The sequence below is a fragment of the Schistocerca piceifrons genome, chromosome 1 (assembly GCF_021461385.2).
Source record: "Schistocerca piceifrons isolate TAMUIC-IGC-003096 chromosome 1, iqSchPice1.1, whole genome shotgun sequence".
NCBI lineage: Eukaryota > Metazoa > Arthropoda > Insecta > Orthoptera > Acrididae > Schistocerca > Schistocerca piceifrons.
This window is the reverse complement of record NC_060138.1, coordinates 677,552,712-677,578,045: the sequence shown is the minus strand read 5'-3', so window position 1 is coordinate 677,578,045 and position 25,334 is coordinate 677,552,712. Positions and strand designations below refer to the sequence as shown.

Genomic DNA, 25,334 nt, shown 5'->3' with positions numbered 1-25,334 from the left:
TCCCAGTTCGTATACACCCTGTGAACATTTAAAGCAAGCTGCCAATCTTTGCTCCAATTTGAAATCATATCAAAATGTAACTGAATTTCAGACAGAACTTCATTATAGGTAACTGCATGATCAGAAAAAGTGTCTGCGGTTACTACTGTCTGCAAGATCCCTGAGGCACAACTGAATTTACTTCAACATCTGATGATGACTCTTCATATAAGATGACACGTTGTGTCCTACCTCCCAAACAGTCTTCAATCCAGTCACAAAGTTCACTTGATACCCCATTCGATCGAACTTCTGATAATAAACATAGGTGTGTTACCGAGTCAAATAATTTTAGGAAATCAAGCAATACAGCATCTACCAGATTGGCTTGATCCAGAGCTATCAGTACGTCATGTGAGAAAAGGGCAAGTTGGGTTTCACGTGATTGTGGATTTCAAAATCCATGCTGGTTCACACTGAGGAGGTTATTCTGTTCAAGACACCTCGTTGTGCTTGAGCTCACAATATGTTCTAAGATTCTACAAGAAATTGATGTCAAGGATATTGGACAGTAGTTTTGTGGATGACTTCCACAACCCTACTTGTAGATGGGTGTCATCTGAGCTTTCTTTCCAAGCACTGCGCACAGTTTTTTGTTCAAGGGATCTGTGATAGATTGTAGTTGGAAGAATGGCTAAAACAGCTGCAAATTCCGTACAGAAGCAGACAGGGATTCCATCAGACCCTGGGACTTTGTTCAATTTTAACAACTTGAGCTGTTTTTCAACACCACTGGCACTAATACATATTTCATTTGTCTTTTCAGTAGTGCAATGATTACATTGGGGCAGTTCTCCTGGGTCTTCCTTTGTAAAGGAACATTTGAAAACAGAGTTCAGCATTTCAGCTTTTTTTGCTATCTTTCATTTGAGTTCCAGTCTCATTCTTCAAGGACTGGACACTAACTTTGGTGCCACTAACTGCCTTCACATACAGACAGAATTTCTTTGGGTTCTGTGAAAGGTCACTTAACAATATTATGCTATGGTAGTTACTGAAAGCATCATGGATTAATCTCTTGACAACCAAATGAGTTTGATTCAGCATTTCTCTACCTACAGCCCTACATTTTGTTTTACACCTATTATGCAGTAATCTCTATTTCTTTAGAAATTTCTTTACAGTGACTGTATACAATGGAGGTTCTCTCCCATTATGAACTGTTTCTACTGGGTACACGTTTGTCCACTGCATGGTCAACTAACATTTGAACTTTAGCCATAGTTTCTCTGCACATTCCTGCCATGTGCTGAAAGTTTCATGCTCCTCATTGAGATACAACACTACTGATTTTTTTTATCTAGTTTACTGAACATACATATCTTTTGCATGTTTTGGTTGTCCTTTTTACTCTGGTAATCAATGCTGCCATGGCCACATCATGCTCATTGATACCAGCTAATAAGGGCATCCTTAAAGAGGTCGGGTCTATTTGTTGCCATTAGAGCCAATATATTTCCATCATGAGTAAGGTTCCTAACTATCTGGTCTAGGTACTTTTGAGAGAAGATAATTAGTAAAATTTCACAAGATGTCTTAACAGGTCCACCACTAACAAAAATGTAGCTTCCGAAAATTCTCACACATGCACGTTTATTTGCACTGACATACAATGTAATTCAGGAATGATTATTCTTTGGCACAACAAGGAACCACAAAATGCTGATTTACTATGAAGTAAGCTTTTTTTTGTATAAACACTCATACTGGTAACTTACAAAAATATAGTTCAGTAAGCATCCAAAAATTTTCAAAAATAACCTATTTCATAATTGTACAATGACTTTAGACAATGGTTGCTTTGAATGAGCATAGGCCCACAATTCTCAAAAAATTTAAAAGAACACAATTAAGCCTAAGCCTAAGATTGACAACAGCAGTACAAATTTATCGTGGCACTCTTGAATGTTTGAAATTTCACAATATGTCACAATACAAACATCCCTCAGCTGTTTCTGTGCACGCTTCTACAATGGCACGCTGAAGAAGAACACTGGGGCATGAGTTTATCTCAGTCATAAATCACGAAATGTGCAGCACCAACCAAACACATTCTCTGCCAGTTGCAGCTAACTTATGCTTGAGGAATTGAATTAGGTGTGACACAGAACAATTATTCCAAAATAGAAAAGAATCGTGCATACTGTATATACAGAACAGTATTGATGCACTACAACAACTGCTCAAAGTAGCAACCACCAACATTATTACAGACATCAGACCTATTAAGCATGCTTTGGTACACACACTCCATCCCACCTGGTCGTTTTTCAATTTCTAGTGCACAAGTCAGAATTTGTGCCAGCAGATCTTCCTCTGTCTCTACAGGAGTCATGTTAATTAAACTTTGCAACAACCCCATAAGAAATAGTACACATTATCCTGTCTACCCCATTGCATACCAGCACAAGCAATTCAGACTTTCTCTTTACCTCAGCAAATGTGGACGCATTACACATCTGAATTGAAACCTTCGTAGCACAGAAACAGTACATTTCTGGATATGGATCTCCAATCAAAATATTATGTACTTATTCCCATCTACAATGTATTTATGTAGCTTCTTTCAGATAGTATACTTCATTATAGATAACCGCATCATCTGCAAGAAGTCTGTAGTTACTGCTGTCTGCAAGGTCATTAATACACAACATGAACAGAAAGGGTCCCAACATACTTCCACCTGAAGTTACTTCTACATTTGACATCAACTTTCCATCAAAGATAACATGTTGTGTCCTCCCTAAAATAAAGTCCTCAATAGTCACAAATTTCACTTGAGACCCCATATAATCATACTTTTGACAATAAGTGTACGTGTGGTACTGAGTCAAATGCTTTTCGGAAATCAACAAATGCTCCATCTACCTTACTGTCTTGATCCAAAGCTTTTGGTATGTCATGTGAGAAAACTGTGAATTGGATTTGATATGATTAACTTTTTCAGAATCCACACTGGTTGACGGAGGGGGTAATTCTACTAGAGATATCTCATTACATTTGAGCTCATAATATGTTCTAAGATTCCACAACAAATTGACATCAAGGAATTAGAAGTCAATTTTGTAATCACACATGTTACCATTCTTGTAGACTGGTGTCACCTGTGCTTTCTCCCATCTACTGGGCACCATTCCTTGTTTGAGGGGTCTACACTACATTATAGTTAGAAGAGCGGCTAGCTCAGCCGCAAATTCGGTATGAAATCTGACAGGGATTCCATTGAGCCCTGGAGCATTACTTAATTTTAATGATTCAGCTATTCCTCAACACTACAGACACTAATACTTACTTCATTAATCTTTTCAGTGAGATTAAATTGAGGGAATTCTCCTAGGTTTACTTATGCAAAGAAACATCTGAAATCAAAGTTAAGCATTTCAGCTGTTTATTTTCTACCAACAATATAACCATTTCTGTAAAGTAATCCAGCCAAACAGATACCATGCTCTGGGTATGAAAAAACTGGGAGCCTCGCTGGTCACGAAAGTCAGACTGAGTCCCTGACAATGACAATGGAGGCAGTCATCAATAGCTTGGGATTTTTATCTGAATCTGACATGGCAAGTAGATTGAGAACTTTTTATCCAATGACTTCCATTATGAAATATTTTGTAACCATAAGGATATTTTTGTCTGAGGTGGTAATGAAAAATTGGATTACAGTCACACGATGTGCATTAATTTGTACAGCATTTGCTGTCTTTGATTAGAAAATATATTATCTTCACAAACTTATTAACTTAGAAAATATTCTAACCTGTGGTATGTTGGCACTTGAACCAGACTGTTGTAGAGAATGCAGTACATTTCCACTGGACTTCGAACTTTGCAGGGAGTGCAAAATATTTCCACTTGATTTGGAAGTCTGCAAATAATGTGAATGGCGATGATTTTCACGATGTGCATGATTGTGACAATGGGTGCTGTTGAGAGTGGATGGTAAATTAATACTTGACCTGTAAACAACAAATTTCAGCATTAATAATATTATTACCATTATTATTATTATTATTATTATTATTATTATTAAGAATGATAAAAACCCTTAAGCTTTGTGAAAAATATGGCTACAACACACCTGATTTACACATATTAAGAAAGCTTCTCCTTTCATAAAGTTGCTGAATGTATACTGGAAGATGCCTAGGAAAGGCTATAACACATATTAGTTGTTAGGGTTACTGTCAAGAGTAATTTTATTTAAAAATAAGAGGAAAGATACTTTCTTACAGACTTTCTTCCTAGTGGGCTCCGCAGTCCTGAACTAAATGAAGGCAGAATTTTTTGACTTAGGCTGTATTTATTCACACCTATAAGGACAGAGAAGAGAGGTCTAAATAAATACAGCTTAAGTGGAAAGACACCACCATTGTATAATCATTTCTTATATTTCAAAATGGAAAAATGCCACAGTCATTTAATCATTTCTTATACTTCAAAATGAGGGGCACAATGAAATCTCTCATCTGATACAAGAAAATTCTGAAACAACTGACTACCAGTTTTATGGCAAGTGTCCAATCAGTACTGTGCTTCCTGACCGACATAAAAGCCTTTTTGCAAAATACTTAGAAGTAATAGAAGCATTAAATATACTTAATGAAGCCTGTTTGTGAACCACAGTTTTCATGTAATACCATGGTAATGTTGAAGAATGATTTTCAAAGTGACATGAACTGCTGAAACAGCAACTACAAAAAAGTTTTTAAAAAATACAAATAAAAATATTAAAAAATCCATCATGCAGAAAACAGTTGGAGCTGTGTCTCAGTCACCCATAAAATTGCCTCATAGAAACTAGAGAGAGGAATGTAGATGTAAGATGCTTTTTTTTCCAATTATTTAATCAGTAATTAATATCCTTAAGTCTCTTAAAAGTCCTACAGTAACCCACCGGTTACTACACCTACCACCCACAGTGGACATAAGTCAGAACACTATGGCAAGAGTAGTGTACACAGACATTAAAACAGAGTGCCCACAACTGAGATGGTCGCCAGGGGTAACCCTGCCACCGAGTGCCATCATCGGCTCCATTACGTGCACACGGCACTACACCAATGACCCCTGATGTGGATAGTGTCTTTATAAGGGCATGCAAGAGCATCCGGGCCCTCAGTTGTTATAGCTGTCTGAGATGCATAAACTATTTTCATTTTATCCTTGTTTTTGTCACTCCATGACCCAACAAATTGTTTCTAGTTAGAACACAAGTGGCAATGTCAAGGATCAGATTTTCGCATGTTTCGGACTCTGCAGTTTTTCTGCCATTTAGCTCTTCCACTGAGGGTTTACTCCAGTCACTTCTGCAACAGCAGCAGGCACATATGGCAGTGTTGCAAAGGTTGCTGGCTATACTGACTCAGGCTCAGCTGCCAGTTGTTCCCCCATCCCCCTGCCCTATGATAAATCCATGAAAGACTAGGACAGTCATGAGAAGTGGCATTGCTAACATTTCTTGGCACTCCAGGTGATAAACACGGAGCTCTATTTCATTATCATGCATACTACCTCGTATGTATCACTTACTGTGCTAGGGCTTCCCTGCATGAACCAGTGCCACATTCTTTTGACCATATGTGTACGATGCTGTCCTCTTATCACGACAAGTGTGTACAAAACTAGTCACTGCGTGTGGTGATTCTATCCATATTGCAAACAGCTGCAATAATTGTACCAAGCTGGGGCGGCCAAACTTCATGGCCTCAGTCTTCAGTGTCGGTTCATCATGGCTAAGTCTCAGGAGTCTCATCACATGCAGACAGCATGGTATGAGAGAGAATCATTTGTTCAGTCACAGATATGGACATGTGTCAATGTGCCCTTCGGTTTGAGGATCCTATGTTGGGTTGGTTGGTTGTTTGAGGTTTAAGGGACCAAACAGCAAGGTCATCAGTCCCTTGTTTCAAATATGATCCATTCCACTAATGGGACATCTCAAGAAAGTCAGAACAATAAAAGCGAAAAAGCTAAAAATGTAAAAGGGCAGTCATGTTGTCAATGGTAAAAACAAAATGAGGGAAGTCAGCAAGAGAACGAACCGAACGCTATGCTGAAGCAGCATAGGCAAGACCACCTGTGACTTAAAAGGTGCAACCGCTAGAATGTAGAAGTACGTATGGGAAAAGGAGACTAACCAATCCTTAAAAAAAAGGGTAAAAACAGAGTAAAAGGGGAAGAAAAGACGATCTCGGTCAGGGAGGTGAATCGGGAATCTCCGAACACAGCGTACAGAGGGAGACCCAAACACTCACCGCCTTGCCCCAACACCAGAGAGAGATTAAAAACCTTAAAACTGAGAATAAAAACCACTTTCCCGGAGGAAACCGAGAACCAGAGAGGCCATCCGGGAATCGTCAGCCAACATCAAAGGTAAAGTGTGGGGGAGTCTGTACTTAGCACGCAGAGCCAAAAGAAGGGGGCATTCAACCAAAATGTGGTCTACTGACTGGAAGGCTCCACAACCACAAAGTGGGGGTGGCTCATCACGCAAAAGAAAACCATGGGTCAGCCTGGTATGGCCAATGCGGAGACGACACAGTGTGGTCGAGTCCTTTTGGGAGAGGCGCAAGGAAGAACGCCACGGGCCTGGTGTCACCTTAATCGCCCGAAGTTTATTAGACAGGGGAGTAGCATCCCAAGAATTGGCCCATGACTGTGCGAAGTGGGATTTGATATGAAGCCGTAAATCCGCTGCAGGAGGGGTTACAGAAAATGGGGCGTAAGTGACTGCTCCCCCAGCGAGCTCATTATCCGGGATACCCACATGGCCAGGGACCCAAAGGAAGTCAATGGAACAAGCAGCACGGTGAATATCAGCGAGATGGTCATGGATGACAGAGACCAAGGGATGGCGCGAAAAACACCGGTCAATAGCAAGAAGGTCACTCATCGAGTCCGTACATAACAAAACGCGGTTGTGTTGGGACTGTTTAATAAAGGTAAGGGCCTGGGAAATTGCCATCAATTCCGCAGTAAACACCCCACATGTTGGTGGCAGCAGATGATTTTCCATTCCAACAGAGGACGTGAAGGCATACCCCACACGATCAGCAGATTTAGAGCCATCAGTGTAAAAAACAACAGCATCCCGAAACTCTCATAAAATTTGGTGGGAAAAGGAACGGAACACCACCGGGGGGATGGAATCTTTTGGACCTCGGCGGAGATCCATCCAAATTTGAGGCCAAGGAACTAACCAGGGGGGGGGGGGGGGGTGGAGTGGATGGAGCGAGGAATACAGGACAAAGAAGGTAGCTGAAAATCACGGCAAAGAGACGCAAGGCGGAGCCCAACCGGTAAACCCACCTGTGGGCGGGAGTCGGGTGGGCGACGTCCATGGTCTGGGAACAGGATAGAATAGGAAGGATGAGTGGGAGAGGAACGGATAGTGAGTGCATAAGATACCAGAAGCTGGGACCACCGAACGGAAAGGGGGGGGGGGGGGGATCCCAGCTTCAACCAGGAGACTATCAACAGGGCTAGTAGGGAAGGCACCGGTGGCCAAACGGATACCACGATGGTGGACTGGATCCAGCACGTGCAGTGTGAAAGGAGCAGCTGAACTATAAACTTGACAACCATAGTCCAAGTGAGACAGAACTAGAGCACAATAAAGACAGAGAAGGAGGGAACGGTCCGCACCCCAAGAGGAGTGTGCAAGGAAGCGAAGGACATCGAGTTTACGGAAACATCCTACCTTCTGGAGTCTGATATGGGGCAACCAAGTGAGCTTGTTGTCGAAAAGAAGACCCAAGAAACGAAACTGTGAGACCACAGGCAATCACTGTGCATCAAGATAGAGCTCTGGATCAGGGTGGATCATAGTACGGCGACAGAAGTGGACCACCTGCGATTTTGAAGGAGAGAATTGAAACCCGTGTGAGAGGGTCCATGCAGAGGCACGCCATATAGCTCCCTGGAGCAGTCGTTCTACCAACTCGAACTCTGAATGACCGATGGAACAGGAACTGGCGGATAAAAATCGGGAGTGGGCCCCGAAGACCCCACTGATGAAGGGTAAGTAAGATGTGATGGCACCAGGCCGTGTCATAGGCCTTGCAAAGGTCAAAAAACACTGCAACCAAATGGCGGTGCTGGGAAAAAGTCTGCCAAACTGCGGATTCCAAGCAAAGTAAATGATCGATTGGAGACTGTCCCTCTCGAAAGCCACACTGGTAAGGGGACAATAGATCCTGAGATTCGAGGACCCAATTGAGCCGACGAGCTACCATCCATTCAAGTAACTTACAAACAACATTGGTCAAACTAAATGGCTGATAGCTGTCAACAGATAGGGGACAGGAACCACAATGCTATCCCTCCACTGAGAAGGGAAGTCACCCTGGAGCCAGATACGGTTAAACACCCGAAGAAGATGGTGCCGTTGTGGAGCACTGAGGTGTTGAAGCAGTTGGTTATGAATGGAATCTGGGCCAGGGGCCGTATCATGAGAAGAAGATAGAGTAGAAAGGAATTCCCATTCATTAAAAGGTTTGTTGTAAGATTCTGACTCACAAGGGGTGAAACATAAGGTGGAAGCTTCAGCCCGTTGTTTCTGGTGAAGCAAAGCAGCTGGATAGGAGGCTGATGCTGATGCCACTGCAAACTGGGTCGCAAGATGTTCTGCAAGAACTAATGGGTCCGTACAAAGGCCATCTGGGATGTGAAGGCCTGGGAGGGTGGACTGCCGATGGCAACCTTGGAGAGAGCGAAGTGTAGCTCATACGCGTGACAGAGGGACAGTAGAACCAAGGGAAGAAACGAATCGTTCCCAACATATCCGCTTGCTCTGTTTGATTAAATAACAGGTGGAGGCGTTTAAATGTAGTAAGGCTGGCTACGTATGGGTGCCTCTTAAAGTGTTGCAAAGCTCGACGGCAATCACAGATGGCAATGGCAATGGCCGTACTCCACCATGGGACTTGCCGGCGACGAAATGGCCCAGATGAGCGCGGGACAGCAAGGCTAGCAGCGTGAACAATTGCGTCAGACACGTCACGTAGGACATCATCAATACAACCCAACAAAGAGGGAGAAAACACGACCTGTGCAGTGTATAGAGGCCAATCGGCACGTTGGAAAGACCAACGAGGTAACCTGTCCACCGGGGAGCGGGAAGGGAGCGAGATAATCAACGGGAAATGGTCACTATCACAAAGGTCGTCATGTGGCGACCAGTGTAATGAAGGGAGGAGAGAGGGAGAAGAAAGAGAAAGATCAATGGCAGAAAAGGTACCATGACCGGCACTGAAATGAGTAGGGGAGCCATCATTAAGAAGGCACAAGTTGTGGTCTGTAATAAACTGATCTATGAGAAGACCTCATCTAGACGGAAATACACTGCCCCACAAGGGGTGATGAGCATTAAAATCCCTTAGAAGGAGGAAGGGAGGAGGAAGTTGCTGAAGAAGGGCAGTTAAGGCAGCAGGTGTAAGAGTCCTGTCAGGAGGGAGATAAAGATTGCAGACCGTGACCTCAGAGCCCAGGTGGACCCTAACAGGAACTGCTTCCAATGTAGTTTGAAGAGGAATCCACGTGCTAGCGATGTCTGTATGGATCAATGTACAAACGCCACCAGAAGCCCACAGGGGTCCGACCCGATTTCGACAGACAACACGGAACCCATGGAGGGTCGGTGAGTGAGCATCAGTAAAATGAGATTCCTGGAGAACCACACAAGCTGCAGAGTAGGACAAAAGAAGGGATTTCAATTCTGAAAGGTGACGATAGTATCCATTACAATTCCTTTGGAGAACCACAGAACAATGATTTGAATGGGGGCTGAACACGCTAAAGCCAGTCATACCGCCGGGTCCCCACCCATCACCGATAAGGAGGGGGCGACATCCATGAACGACAGGTCAGAATCCGGTTGTGAAGCCGGGGAAGGGACCTCCGGTGAAACCAGAGGCTCTTTGTCCCGGGACTTATGTTTCTTCCTCTTTTCAGGCTGAGATCGAGGAGGGCTGTGTGGCATAAAGGAGCCAGCTGCAGCAAGATCAGGAACAGAAAGAGACCGGGAGACCTGGGGGCCGACAGACCACGGCTCTCGCAGTCGTCACGCAGCAGCAGACCTTTGGCCTGGAAGGTGCCGGGAAGGGGCATCCCGGGAGAGGTGCCCTCGACCAGCAGACGCCGAAGGAGTGGGACACCTCTCCGGCTGGGGAGGGGGAGCAGCGCCCAGAGGCGAATGTGTGGGAGCCGCAGGGGAGGGGGGAAGGAGAGGGGTCCGGGATGGGGGTAAGGAAGGGGGAGGAAGGGGTGAAGATGTAACCAAGGCGTAACTAGATGTCATGGACACAGGGTGAAGACGTGTACATTTCTTACGGGCCTCTGTGTAGGTTAAACGATCGAGGGACTTATACTCCTGTATCTTCTTTTCCTTCTTATATACTGGGCAATCTGGTGAACGTGGAGAATGACTACCATGACAATTTACACACACAGGAGGGGGAACACAGGGACTCCCCTCATGAAGTGGACGTCCACAGTCACCACAGAGAGGGGCCTATGAACAGCGGTAAGAGACGTGTCCAAAACGCAAGCACTTAAAACACCTCATAGGAGGTGGGATGTACGGCTTCACATCACATTGATAAACCATAATCTTAACTTTCTTAGGGAGGGTATCCCCTTCAAAGGCCAGGATAAAGGCACCAGTATCAATGCGATTGTCTTTAGGACCCTTCTGAACACGCCGAACAAAGTGAACACCCCGCCGTCCGAGATTGTCCCGAAGTTCCTCATCAGTTTGAAGGATGAGGTCCCTGTGAAAAATTACACCTTGTACCATATTTAGAGACTGGTGGGGGGGTAATGGACACAGGAATTGTGCCAAGATGGGTACAGGCATGAAGGGCCGCAGATGGGCAGCTGAAGCAGTTTTGATCAGCAACGAACCCGGCCGCATCTTGCTCAGGGAGTCCACTTTGCCAAACTTGTCTTCAATGTGTTCCACAAAGAATAAAGGTTTGGTATTGGTGAAAGTATCTCCATCAGTCCTGGTGCAAACTAGATAACAGGGGAAAGGTTTCGCCCCTAGCCGACGGGCCTTACCCTCTTCCCAGGGGGTAGCCATGGAAGGGAAGGCACGGCGGCCATTGCCGGGAGTTCCGATGCTCCAGGACGACGAGCAACCACTCCAAGGCATGCATGAGGAGGTCACAGCTCAGGTATCAGAAGTGTGATCCCTGTGTGTTCAGGGGGCTCAACCAAAAGGGTACATAGCGACCCCACCACACGGGCTGGCTACCGTGCTGGCTATGCACCCTAGCATCAGACGACGACGTGAAAGAAGAGGTGGAATGTACTAGGAGGGCGCACGTCAGAGACACTAGGTAAGGTGCTCTTCCCCAAATGGCTCACACTACGGAGGAGAAATTTTGTAATGGAGGTCAAACCCCAGAGGGGGACCAAGGAATGCCAAAAGGAGGAGACGATTATGCAACAAAGCCAAATTGTAAAACCAACAGAACCAGGAGGATAGGGGGGGCCAACATAAGCAAGGACACCAAGAGAGGGAGAGGAGAGGGGGACGGGAAAGGACCAGGGAGGGGAAAGGAGGGGAAGGGGAAGGGAGGGGAAGGGGAAAGAAATGCAGCCCTGGAGAGAAAGAAGGCTGCAATAGCTCGGGGCCCCGTGCTCGCCACGCACGTATCCACAAAAGAGTTGTGGACCCCCTGGGGGACCTATGTTGGGAGAGGTTTTGAATACTGCACAGGTGTTCAGGATCTTCCGTGCCATAGGCCACCAATTATAGGCTAGAGTGATGTCGCCATTGCCATTGTCAACAGCATGCAGCACCAGGACATGGAGCCTAGCACACTGTGGGAAGAATAGGCTGTTGTACTTCCTTCATGTCCCTCGTTTCATACAACACGAGCATGCACTCTGTCCCAAGCAGTGGGTTTCTTGCCATAAATGTATTCACCAGTGTCTGCAGGCTAAAACAAACCTTCCGCTGAAATGCATGTGATGGATAAGCCATTAATCCTACAATTCGACATATGGGCACTGCGCTCTTCTCAACTCACAAGCTGTATGCCGGGCTTCAGTCTCCACCACTGGCACACACTATGTGTCGAATGGTAAGCTATAACAAACAGCAGACTACTATTCTCAGTAAATTTATGCCTGATATGGTTTACAAGCCAGCTGTCTGTTCCATTATGTACTTGGTGGTTAATGATACAAGTACTCAAGATTTATTTTGGCTTAACATCACTAGGAGTGACAGACCGAAGTCCTCAAGTGAATGGGCTATGCCTTTAGTGATAAAAAAGAAGCAGTCCAATCAGCTTTGGCTCTGTGGCTCACTATCAATGCACAGGCACTCGCAAACACACGCACTCCCTCTGGAGGAGTTGCTCACGGAGTAAGCTGCGGGCCAATTCTTTTTGAAAATCATCTTGGTTGACTCTACCTTCAGATTCCATTGGATGAAACATCAAAACAGTTGCTTGTGGTCAATACACCTGGCCTCTATCATTATCAATGACTAATGATTGGGGTCGCTAATGTGCCTGCCGTCTTTCAACATTTTTTTCAAACAGGTAATGATGACTGCCCCTCATTGCATTAACTATCTGGATGACATCATCATGACAGGTGCTACCACAGGGGATCACTTACGTAACATCTGTTCTTTGCCCACTGTTCTACAGGCATCAAATTTCATCTCAATTTTTAAGACTCCCTTTTTTTAGCCTTCCATTTTTTATTTTGGTCATAAAATTTCCTGGTAGGGCTTGTAGTCCACAGGAACCACACATCATCACTATTACGGCTTTGTCCCATCTTTCGAACCTACAACACCTTAGGGCATTCCTTGGCAAAGAGGTGTATTACCACAAGTTTATTCCCACAGAGGCAACTACTGCTCAACCCTTTCATATGTTGCTTCAGAAAAGTGTTTCTTTTAGGCCTGCAGTCTGTGTGTATGCTTAAGGATAATTTTGACTCCACACCATGTTTTGCAACACTTCAACCTGGCAATCATCTGGAACTGGTAATACACACATCCCAGTATGGATTGGAGGCAGTCATGACCCATCATCATTCAGATGGCTCTGAACAGCCTACCGCCTTAACACCAAAGACACTCAACTTGACTCAGTGCCATTATTCTCAGGTGGAAAAACAAGCTCTTGATATTCTCTAAGCCCTAAAAAATTCCATGTTCTCTTGTGTGGTGCAAAATTTCATTTGATTACACACCATAAGCCCCTGGTTTCCATGTGGGGCCTGTCTTCAGAGTTGAACTCTATTCTTGTTGCAGTGCAATTACGGTATCCATTTATGTCCCGTATCACAACATGCAAATGTGGTCGCTCTGTCCTGGCTCCTAGTGGGCTCTGATCCCTTGCTTAACCAGGAGGAACTGTCTTCTTTTCAACTGGATACAGAGGCGAGGGACATGGTAGATGGCTTCCCCACCACCAGTTTCCATATCACCCCTGCCGCAGCAATGGGTCTAGTGCTCTGGCAGGTCATACGAATGATACAGTATAGGCAAGCCAACCATTGGATGGACTGGGCATCGGATTCACTTCAGAATTTTTGTATGTTGCACCATTGCTTCTCCCTCTTGAATGGTGTTATTCTCCTGTTGATAGAAGGGTTTATTCGCCCTGCACCGTCGTCCCAGTGGCTCTGTGGTAGGAGGTCCACCATTTATTACATCAGGATCACTGGAGGATTTTTCACACAAAACTGTTTGCACGCTACTACATGTTTTTCCATGGCATTGACTGGGACTAGAATACCTTGTCATGGTCAGTATGTGCTGCTGCAGATTGATTTTTGCCATGGCTGGTCCTGACACTGCCTTTTTAAATTTATGGTTACTGGCAGCTGATGCTTTTCCTTGTTTTCCTCATGTCATTCATTGTCCATCTGCAATGGCAGATTGGACTGTTAAGGACCTGTCAAAGATATATTTCACAGAAGGCTTGCCTTGCACCCTGGCTTCAGACAACGGTTCTCCATTTGTGTCACAATCTTTTGAGGACTTTTGTACACACAATGGAATTTACAACATCATGGCGTCTCCCTTTCATCCACAGTTGAACAGCAAGGTGGAACGTTTTGTCAGAATGTTTAAGACGTAGATGCACAAGCAAGTAGAATATTTCCTGGCAGAGGGGTTTTCACATAACATAGCAAACTGGGGCCAAGTGTCCCAGCAGCTCCTGCACGATTGTCAGTCATGGACGCTACTCAACCTCTTGGGGCCAGGCAGGCATCCCCAGCAGTCAGTTTTGTTGCCATTCACACATCAACTGGGCCAGGGGTTCGGGCAGCAACCTCACTGGATTCCAACTGTCATCCACACCACGCCAGTAGCCATGGCTTCATGGTTAGAACCATCCATGTCCTGTGAGTGCTGTGCCTTTACCACTTGAACCAAAGATACTCATTGCATGCAACCGAAACTAGCTGCATCCCAGGATGGGTCCAGGGCCTCTACTCAGGCCACGGTCCTGGCATCTTGCTCTTGGTTGACCCTGGCTATTCTGGGGGTGATGTAGACTTAGTTGTGCAGTTGTACGTTTTTTCAGCATCAACAGTGGGTTTGTTTTCTGTGGCCAGTGCTCGCACTTCTCACTGCATGGAGTGCGGAAGAAGTCTCATCTCCATCACTAGTACCTCCTCTGCATTATGCTGTCATCACTGCATGTACAGTGCTCCCCATCATACACTTGAACATCCAGATGGTAACCACCCACAGCACTGGTCCTGTCCACCAGTTGTCCCAATGTCCACGGGTAGCAGGGCACCCTCGTCCTAATCACTTTCATCTGAAAGCATCGATCCAGGCGGATCGAGATCTTCATGCACCTTTGGCTGTCATCCCTGGCAAATCTCTTCAGTCACAGTATCTCTGACACAACACCTTGTGTCCCTCCTCCCCCTCTCCCCAACCCCAGAAGTCAGAAACTGTGTGCAACAATACTCATCCAACCCAATGACACCCTTCATCACTCTATAGTCCAGGTTTTATTGCTTTTCATGTTACAGGCATTTCCATTACTTACTGGTAGTTTTGGAATTCCATCTCACCCTGAAATTCCCAACTTATGGAGCTCCCTTCATGTTTTTCCAGTGCTGACATGGTTCATAAGAGTGACATTCATTTCTGCAGTGACTACTGTAGCCTTCACTGTCTTATTTTTCACCACAATCCTCTTCAATTACTATCCATCACAACCACTCAACACACACTTTTGTACATGTTGTGACTTAGCAGATTTTTTTCCACTTTTCCTGTATGCGATATACGGTGTCTGTTGACACACCAAACACTTTGGCTACCTTGGTTATGATAGAACTCATATTACCAGCACCAACAATTTGCCAGTGTTCAAATTCACTTAGCTCTGACATAATGCATTCAAAATTACACAGAAAACTGTGCTGGTCACCACTGACACTTGCAACATGTTGAGGAAATTGCACAGGTGCCATTCATGCTCAATCAATCACAACCTGGAGGCTTAGTTAGCATTGGTTTTTATGTGCAAACACGCATTTCTCACAGCATTCCCATATATTTGCACAGCCCCAGTAAGTGCAGGGAATGATTATCTCTAATACAAGCAATGCCATATTGTTAGATACTGTGTTATTATAAAGAGTAAAAGGTTTATGCTAGGCACAAAATCAAGCAACGTGGTGGTGTGCGAGGACAGCAAGTCTAATCCCCATCCAGACATAGGTTTCCTATTGTTTACCTAAAATCGCCAAAATAAATTACAGGATGGTTTCTTTGAAAAGGATATGGCCAATTTCCTTCCCTATCCTCTCCCAATCTGAGCATGTGCACCATCTCTAAAGAACTTGTTGCTGACAGCACATTAAACACTAATCCTCCTCCCCTCACAGGGAAAATGCAAAGAGGTCTCACAATAAATAAAACTTGTTTGCAACATTTTTAAGACTTTGTAATCCCATGACCTGTACCATTAATGGTTTGTTATAGTGAAGGTGAAACCGAAAAACTTGATCACAAATTACGAAACTAAAAACTGAACAAAACAATGACACTACCACTGTGTATATGTATGGGGGAGGGTGTGGGGGAGGGATATTTTTAAGTTAAAAATACACTTTCTCCTGAGTGAAAATACACTGTACCTGGGTGAAAATACATTTTTTCTGTGTTAAGTGACAATATACATTCCCATCGGAGCTATAAAACTTATCAGTCCATTCGCTGGTAAAGGTTTCAGCCATCAATATAGAACTTCCCAGCACTTTAGGAAATGAAACCCAGCAAAACACAATGCATTTTGGGGCAATATTTGATGTGCAGCAACATGTACACCCCATATTTTCATATCACAAGTGTAACAAATACAGCACAGTAGCTTCCAAGGCAGTTTTTTGATGTATAATTAAACTTTATGCATCATTATTGCATAACTTGAGATCTATGAAAGAACTAAAATAAATACAAAAAACTAACCTTTAAGATTTTTTGAGCATGAGTGACCTAAACACAAACGTTCAGGTAAAATTTTAAATAATGGTATAAATAGCTGTTCTTCTCGGCCCAAAATTTGTCCAAGTGGCTGGTCCACAAAGTGTAAAGTTTTGAATGAGAATCAAATGCTCCTTGATTTAAGAAATTCACCACACATTCTTGTATGTAACACAATTCATGTGGTGTAAAAGTAAATTTACTTTGAAACTAATGTTTCTCAAACCATCATTCCCAATATTTTTCCGCAACCTGTTAGAAATGTAAACAGTTGTGGCATCATACTCACTGAAAGCAGTCTGTTGTTACAAAGTACAGCATAGTATTCATCCTAAAACCTCTGACACATTTTGCTGTAGGCACAGGCTTATCCTGCAGTAGTGGGCTAAAGTAAAAGTCTTTGTATCACTTTTTTCGAGCCAAAATTTAAAAAAAATATAACTGAGAACTAAAACAATGACAAATACTTGGAATTCTAAAAAAATTCTGGGTTTCTTCCCAGCTGAAAAAATTCCTGTGTTTCTTCCAGATTTCCCATGGCATATACACTCTGCACTATAAAATGCATTTCTCTTCATCTAGGTGAAACTAAAACATTATTCTTAATTGTTATTTATTATATTCAATGGGCTGCAATAAGGAAGAAAGATAAGAGTTTAACCTTCTGTCACAGAAGAGGTCATTAGAGACGGAAGGTAGGTAGGTCGGTCGGTCGGTCAGTGTTTAACATTAACATAGAGGTCATTAGAGACTGAGCATATGCTTTGAATGTTTCAAGAATGGTAAAAGGAATCGGCCAAGCTCTTTCAATGGAACCATCCTGACATCTGCTTGGAGAGATTTAGGGAAATCATGGAAAAGTTGAATCTGGATCGCTTGATGTGGATTTAAATCATCGTCCTCACCAATGCAAGCCCAGTGTGCTTACAACAGTGCCACCTCATTAGATTTGGAGCATGTGGTTGGATTGAAGGAAGTACGGAGAAAAAAAATCTGATATATCAATCTATCTTTCATTCTTCTTTATCATAAGAAATACAAACTGAACATGAATATTAAAATTCATACATAAAATTAGAAAAACGGACAGAACACATGGCAATGAATTGTAAGAATACAATCAGTGAAAGTGAAATAAACAAATGTTCTCTTACTTCAAAACCATTCCATTCCTTTCAGAAAGAGGGAGGGATAGAAGGACGGGGAGTGGGGGGGGGGGGGGGCAGAGAGAGAGAGAGAGTGTGTGTGTGTGTGTGTGTGTGTGTGTGTGTGTGTGTGTGTGTGAGAGAGAGAGAGAGAGAGAGAGAGAGAGAGAGAGAGAGAGAGAGAGAGAGAGTGTGTGTGTGTGTGTGTGTGTGTGTGAGAGAGAGAGAGAGAGAGGAGGGGGGCATACTGCATCTACTACATCCTTCACAGATAATATTGCTGTCACAGTTTGCATAAAAATAAGACATCAGAGGTAACGGAAATATTTAAAGGGTGACAGTACTAGCAGGTTCCTTTCTTTTCTTTGTAGATTTCACTTACTTGGAAGTGGTCAGTTCTCCATGCTTCATGGTAAACTCTTTTGCATGGACATTGAGTCGCGGATTGAGTGGCATGGTACCGTTCTGCATCACATCAGTTCGGACATCTGTAACAAATCCAGAAAATCACGTGTCATCACATGAAGTTGGCAATATTTTCATTTTTGGCTAATTAACAAAAACTAGTGCTTGGGTGTATGAACATTTTCTCCCATTTCTCTAGTTCTTTACAACTGAAAACAAAAATTGAGGTTCTGATAATATAGCTTGTGAAGAGAAGAGAGATATGTATAACTCATTTCTTCTGCTTCTAAATTTCTTGCGTCTCTCAAAGGAATTACAAAGTAGAATATTCATAAAAACAAACACAAAAGAAATAAACGTTACAGAAACAGCAAAAAATTATACAACAAACACAGAAAAAAATGTTTAAAAATGTTTTTGTGATCATCTCTCTCGTCAACAACGAAAATTTTGACTTTATTGGTTCTGTTGGTTTATCCTGCCTTCCATGATTACGACTTTTTCTACTTTAGTAACTGTGATTATGGAAAAAATACAGTGAGGAAATTACGAAATCAACTCTTTTTGTCATAATTTCTTCCTCAGATAAAGGCCAATGTTTGATACTACACTTCTCTTGGCCAGGACTGACCCCTCTGCCTGTGCTAATTTACTTTTTATTCGTTGTGTGTTATTCTGCTTCCGAGGCAACAGAATTTCTCAACTTGATCTACTTCCAATTTCGATATTATGCTTATCGCTGATCTCATTACTGCTACTCACTACTACCTTTATCTTCATCATCTTCATTGTAATGTTCACTTCATTCAACATGTACTGTAATTATTCTTAATTTTCACTGATGATAGCAATGACATCAGTGAATCTTAACACTGATATCCTTTCATCCTTAATTTTAATCCCATTTTTGAATCTTTATTGTATTTTTATCACTGCTTCTTCAATGTACAGACTGACCAACTGGGATGGAAGATGACATCCCTATTTTTACACTCTTGAATCCAATCACTTCATTCCATTCTTATCATTCTCTCCTGGTTCTTGTACATATTGTGCATTACTTGTCTCTCCCTATAGCTAACTTATATTTTTCACAGAATTTTGAACAACCTGCAGAGTTTTACATTGTTTAATGCTTTCACCAGGTCAATAAATCCTACGAACATGTCTCAATTTTTTTTTTTCTTGAGTCTTGCTCCCATTATCAGACACTTCAGAACTGCCTCTATAGTGGCCTTATCTTTTCTAAAGCAAAAAAGAACTTCAACCAACAGATTCTCACTTCTGTTTTCCATTATTTTGTATATTGGAAGGTCTCACACATATCTGCTATTGACCATACAGCAGAGACGCTTAGCTGCAGATAGGCACAACAAAAAGACACTCAAATTATAGCTTTCGGCCATTAAATAGCTTTCCTTCTCATAATATTGTTACATTCCATCCTGGATTTTCTATTGTTTGAATTACATCTGCTTTTGGTGTCTTCAAAATTGTGTGGATGATACTTTTCCAGATGTCTGATGGTATGCCTCCAGGCTCATTCTACAATAATCACTTGGTTGCCATTTCCCCAATGCTTTCTGAAATTCTGAAGAATATTATCAATCCATTTTGCCTTATTTAATCACAAGTCTTCCAAAGCTCTATTAAACTCTCATTCTAATCATGGACCCCCCATATGTCTGCCGTACTGATTCCCATTTCTTCCTCAATAATGTCATCACCAGAGTCATACCCCATGTACGGACCTGCAATGTATTCTTTCCACTTATTCCCCCTTTCCTCTGTGTTTAAAAATAGAATTCCCATTGCACTCTTCATGTTTATGCATTTGATTTTAATTTCACAAAAGGCCCCCTTGCACTTCATGTTTATTTCAATCTTTAGTGACTTATATTTCTGTATTGCTGATTACTCAGAACATTTTTGTACTTCCTTCTTTTGTTGGTCTGCTGAAGAATTTCTTCAGTTAGCCAAGCTTTCTTCAAAATTACCTTCCTTGTACCTATGTGCGCCAAACTTCATTGAGTTACAACTGTATAAAGCTAACTTTTGAGAAGTGGAACACCAATTTTGATAAAAGAATATATCACATCAGAAATGGGCTCATCACATCTACAAGGCAGGATGGTGAGTTAGCGTCTCTAACTGTTGTCTGGCTGCTTGTTCCTTGACATCAAGGCTTGGAGATGTTTGCGGCCACAGAGAAAATGTAATTGTTGAGATAAGCAAAAGATGTAATGAATTGTCTTTTGAATCTTATCTGAACTAGGATGATGTAAAGATTACTCTGTCATACAACATGTCCTGGAGACTGTGAAAGTTATTGTGAATGGACATAATGAGCTTGTATTAAGAAGAGTTAATATAGGAGTTCAATACAGAACTCTTCCAAGCTATTCCAAAAACCATCCAAAGGGAGACAAAGGCAGTAGCCTACTACTCAAACACTTTTATTTGGCCTTGCCTTGTAGATTTGAATCACTAAAATCGGAGACCACAAGAAATTTCATTAGCTCATGAAATCATCAGGGCTTAGAGGGTGACAAAACCATAATTTCAACAAATCACACTTCCTTGACCACTTTTCACTTCCAGTGAACCATCAGTGAGGTTAATCTTCCTTCATGTGTGTCCTGTGAGAGTAATCCCAAAAGTAAGGTCTTATATTTATTTATAAGTACATAGACCTGTTTATTTCTACAATGGTTTACATCAGTTTACAGCTATTTTTCGACACAATCACCATTTCTGTCGATGTATTTTTGTAGACGCTGTGGGAGTTTTTGTATGCCCATGTCATACCAGCTCGCCGCCATGTTGTTGAGAAAGTTATGAACCTCTCCTTTCACCTCGTCATCAGAGCTGAATCGCTTCCCGGCCAAATGTTCTTTTAACCTAGAGAACAGGTAATAGTCACTGGGTGCCAAGTCAGGACTATAGGGTGGGTGGGTGCGTGATTATGTTCCACTGAAACTGTGGCAGGAGAGCAACGGTTTGCCAAGCGATGTGTAAGCGAGCGTTGTCATGGAGAATGTGTACGCCCTTGCTCAACACTCCTCTTCTCCGGTTCTAAATTGCAGTGTGAGTTTTTTCAGTCTCTCTCAGTACCCGTCAGTGTTAATTGTGGTCCCAATGGGCATAAATTGGACCAATAATATTCCTTTCCGATCCCAAAAAGCGGTTGTTATGAATTTACCAGCAGACTGTGTTTATTTGAATTTCCGCAGGTTTGGTGAAGAAGGATGCCGCCACAGGCATGATTGTTGCTTGGTCTCAGGTGTAAAGTAGTATGCCCAGGTTTTGTCACCCATGCCTACTGAGTCCAGAAATTTGTCCTGTTTGGCTGCAAGGCAGTGAAGAAATGCGTGGAAAGTATCAACTCGTTGCCACATGTGGTCCTCAGTCAGCACGCGTGGCACCGATCTTGTGCACCCCTTCCGGTAGTTCAGTGTTTCCGTTAAAATTCTGTGAGTGGTGCTTCGGGAAACCTCATGAACCAACATGCAGAGATCATCCAGGGTGATTCGCCGATCTTCACACATGCTTTGCTCGACCTTCAACACTGTCTCCTCAGAAATTGATGGCCTCCCACTCCTTTGTTCGCCGTGAATTTCGGTCCAACCAGCTGAAAACTCTCTACACCACCTACGAACATTTTTGACATCCATGCACGACTCACCATACACTTCCACCAATTGGCGATGGATTTCAATCAGCACAGTGCCCTTTGTGTTCAAAAACCGAATAACTTTGCATAATTCACACTTGGTGATAACATCCAACAGGAGCTCCATTCTCAATGGCTGCCAAGCCAAGACTGAGCGCCTCAGTGTGGTGTGAGTATATTTACACACAGGGTGTGAAGCACTCTTCATAACAGTGTGGCCAACTGCCACACTAACAGAGTTCTGCACTTATAAAAAAAATAGCAGACCTTACTTTTGGGATTACCCTCATAATATAGCAAATCAACCATTTTTTTCTTACATGGAAAACAAAAGCAAGAGAGGTGAGAAAAAAATCACTGATGGCAGGAAAGTCCAGAAACACAGCTGACCACTGTGGCATCATCAACAACCATCTTATTCCACAACGTAATCTAACTGCAACTTTGGTAAATACAAGTAATGTTCCACACACTAAAAAAAATGTGTTGCTTAAATGCTAGGACAACTGGTTTCCTATCAGTTTCCAACTGAAATGGCAACAATTTACATTGTTCCCAAGTGATCTAGGTCAGTGTGTCACTGTGTACCATCTAACATTTTTAGAAATTTAAGTGTACCATTATAACTTTTTGACTTTTTAATAAACCCAGGTGCACAAAGGCACAGTGCAGTTGAGGAGGGAGTGGCACTATAGAGGCTAAGAGGGGGAGGGGGAAGGGGGGAGGTGTTTGTGCAGAAGGTTGACCAATGAATGACACAGGGGTGAGGAAGAGTAGAGAGGGTATAATTTTTTCCTTTGTGCTCAGTGGCGAAAACACACACAAATAATAATGTTTCATGGAAGCACTGATTTACAGACTTGTTCCATTCCTGTTCACAAGTGGTACTTATATGTAGCAAATAATATGAAACTCAATTAAGCCAGTTCTGAAACAAATACACAATGAACAAGAGAGGAATGACATTTAAAATAAATTCACATTTTACATCACAAGCAATATCAATCAGCTGCACAAGAGAGTAATAAACTGAACACTGTGTACAACAAATTAGAAGTTAAAAAACAGTTGGATCAAACCAAACTTTGATGGTAAATCATACTTCAAAATTAGTTATTCGACAGTGTTTTAATTTAGATTCTGATGAAAAAATATATGTGTGTTTCAGCTGGAAGCATATTATTGTTTATCTTGAATCTGAGCTTCAAAGTCTGTCTCAATAGAGTTCAACTTAATTCTCAAGTCTTTCACACTAAGTCTGTTTCCATATTTATTTTTAATATACAACAATTCTGAAAACCAATTTTCATGCATAGCAAATGGTTCCAAAAACTGATGAGAAGGGTATTCCGTTTTTGTTCACATCCAAAAAGAGAGGAGAGTTTTCTTTTTGAAAGCATCTACCATTGATATGTTGCTAGTCATTTTTTTCATGAGTACTTCTTTTGACACTTTTCCTGAAAATAGATTTTGTATCCAGTCACAATTTGTGTAATCTTTGTAAAAGTACTTTTCAAAACTTTTTTGTAGGATCTCTAAATATAATATTTTTATAAAAATATAATAAATATGTAAAAATCTTCCATGTAAGCTTGTTCATTGTCTTTCAAAAATTTATGGAATGTAAAAAAGTTATTGTTCTGTACTTCTGAACTAAAGCAAGTCTACTTTCTTTGAAAGCTGCTATTTTGTTAGTTACCTGCCTAAGTAGTTGTGCCTTGTCCTTGTGGTCCCACATTCAAAATGTAAACCCTGCCAAATGTACCAGCTAAACAATAACCACTGATCAACGAAAAAATTCTTCACCTCATGAGAGAGCCATCTTACTTCAGTATGAAGAAGCAAATTTTTAAATTTACCCCTCATATATTCACACAATATTGTGAATAGCCGTGAGTTTAGAGCCCTTGCCTTGATGAAGTTTATAACCTTTACAGTGTCTGCAACAACAACAGGAGTTTCAGGCATATTCCTGGAAGCCAGTGCTTTTTGGTGTATTAAATAGTGTGTGCTTCAACAATTAAGTGCAATTTTCTTCACTTTTGCTACCAGATCTGTCAGGTGACAATATATTGTCTTGCCCCATCTACACAAATAACAACATGTAACAATACCAGAGAAGGAAAGTTGCTACTCAACACATAGCAGAGATGATGAGTTGCGATAGGCACAACACACACACACACACACACACACACACACACACACACGTCTGCAATCTCGGAGACTGCTGACATAGGCCTTAATGGCTGAAAGCTATAATTGTGTGAATCTTTTTGCTGTGCCTATCACGACTCAGCATCTCCGCTATATGGTGAGTGGCAACTTTCCTTCTCTGGTATTGTTACATTCCAACATGTTTTTGTCAAGGAATAAGTACTTTTAACAAATAGAAGTCAATAATACTAAAAATCTTTTCTGCTGTAGCATTTGACTCAACCAGATTGCAAAATAAAAACTCTTAGATCATCATCACAGTCATCATGTACAAAAGCAAGTAACTGTGCCATGTTTGTAACAACTGTACACGAGTCTGTTGAAGAACAAACTAAGCATACTTTTGCAGTTATAACGTTTCTTCAACATCTGAAGACTGGTCTTCATTAGCCACTGAACCACATAATAGGATAATGGAATTTTTGCATATCTTTGGGCATTTTTTATGCTAAAACCACTTGGACAATGTGTCTAGCTGTGGGAGGTAAGAGACTCACCAACTGCGTGAGGTTTTGATTCCTTTGCAATTCTAAAACTAACTTTTATCAAGTTGTTCTAGTATCAGTTTTAGTAAAATTTGCTACACATTAGGATTCTTTCTTACAAAATGCATATCTCAACTGAAAACGGCAAATGTTTACCATCTACTTCACAGTTCTTAGAACTTTGATGACGTTTGAATAAAAAAGGCCTCTTACTTTGATTTGACAGCATTTCTAAGCATACAATGCATTGGAGAATTGGTTCATCACTGGTTTCTGTACCAGCCTTTAATGTAATGCCAAACTGTAAGTCGCTTCATTATGACTGTGGTTAGGCATTAAGTCACACAATAAAGATAAATCCCACATCATAATTATAGCAATGAAGAATCAGCTCATTGTAATATGCACACTCTCCGTTTCAAATGCAAACTTTCTTCACAACACACTGCCATTTAAGGTATCACCCAACAAAGTGACAATAAGAGTAATAAACAGTTGATTGCATAATTACTACTGCAGTGCCACGCATTAGTACGACACATTAGCTGACAGCATGAAAACTTCCAAATAAACAATGACAAGACCCAATCAAAATATCACCAATGTCAAATCAAGACGAAACATTCCCTGCCTACCCAGGGACTACTAATGAATGGAGGAATGGGGTGGTTACAGTCCGTCCTTCCTGTGTCCTGCGTACAGTCGAAAACGAACATTCTGTGGTAAACCCATTTTCTTCATCATTCAGAAGCTGCTTTTATCAATCAGTTTTCTCATTATCATTTTACTTTAAAAATGAAATGACGTAAGAGAACAATTTGATGTATAGCCTACCAGTACATGTTTTATTTATTTGTCTGCATACCACCTGATGTGTCCTTGTG

At 42.1% G+C, this 25,334-nt stretch overlaps 1 protein-coding gene across 2 annotated transcripts in view; it reads right to left on the bottom strand.

Moving 5' to 3' along the window:
- The window catches only part of LOC124709133, a 490,737-nt gene that overhangs the window by 97,046 nt on the left and 368,357 nt on the right, over positions 1-25,334 (bottom strand). For both annotated transcript variants that reach the window (XM_047240800.1, XM_047240809.1), the window contains 2 exons: positions 18,053-18,158; positions 3,800-3,998 (listed from right to left, as the gene is read on the bottom strand). In XM_047240800.1, the coding sequence (XP_047096756.1) occupies positions 3,800-3,998; positions 18,053-18,158 (305 nt within the window). The remainder of the gene's footprint in view (positions 1-3,799; positions 3,999-18,052; positions 18,159-25,334) is intronic.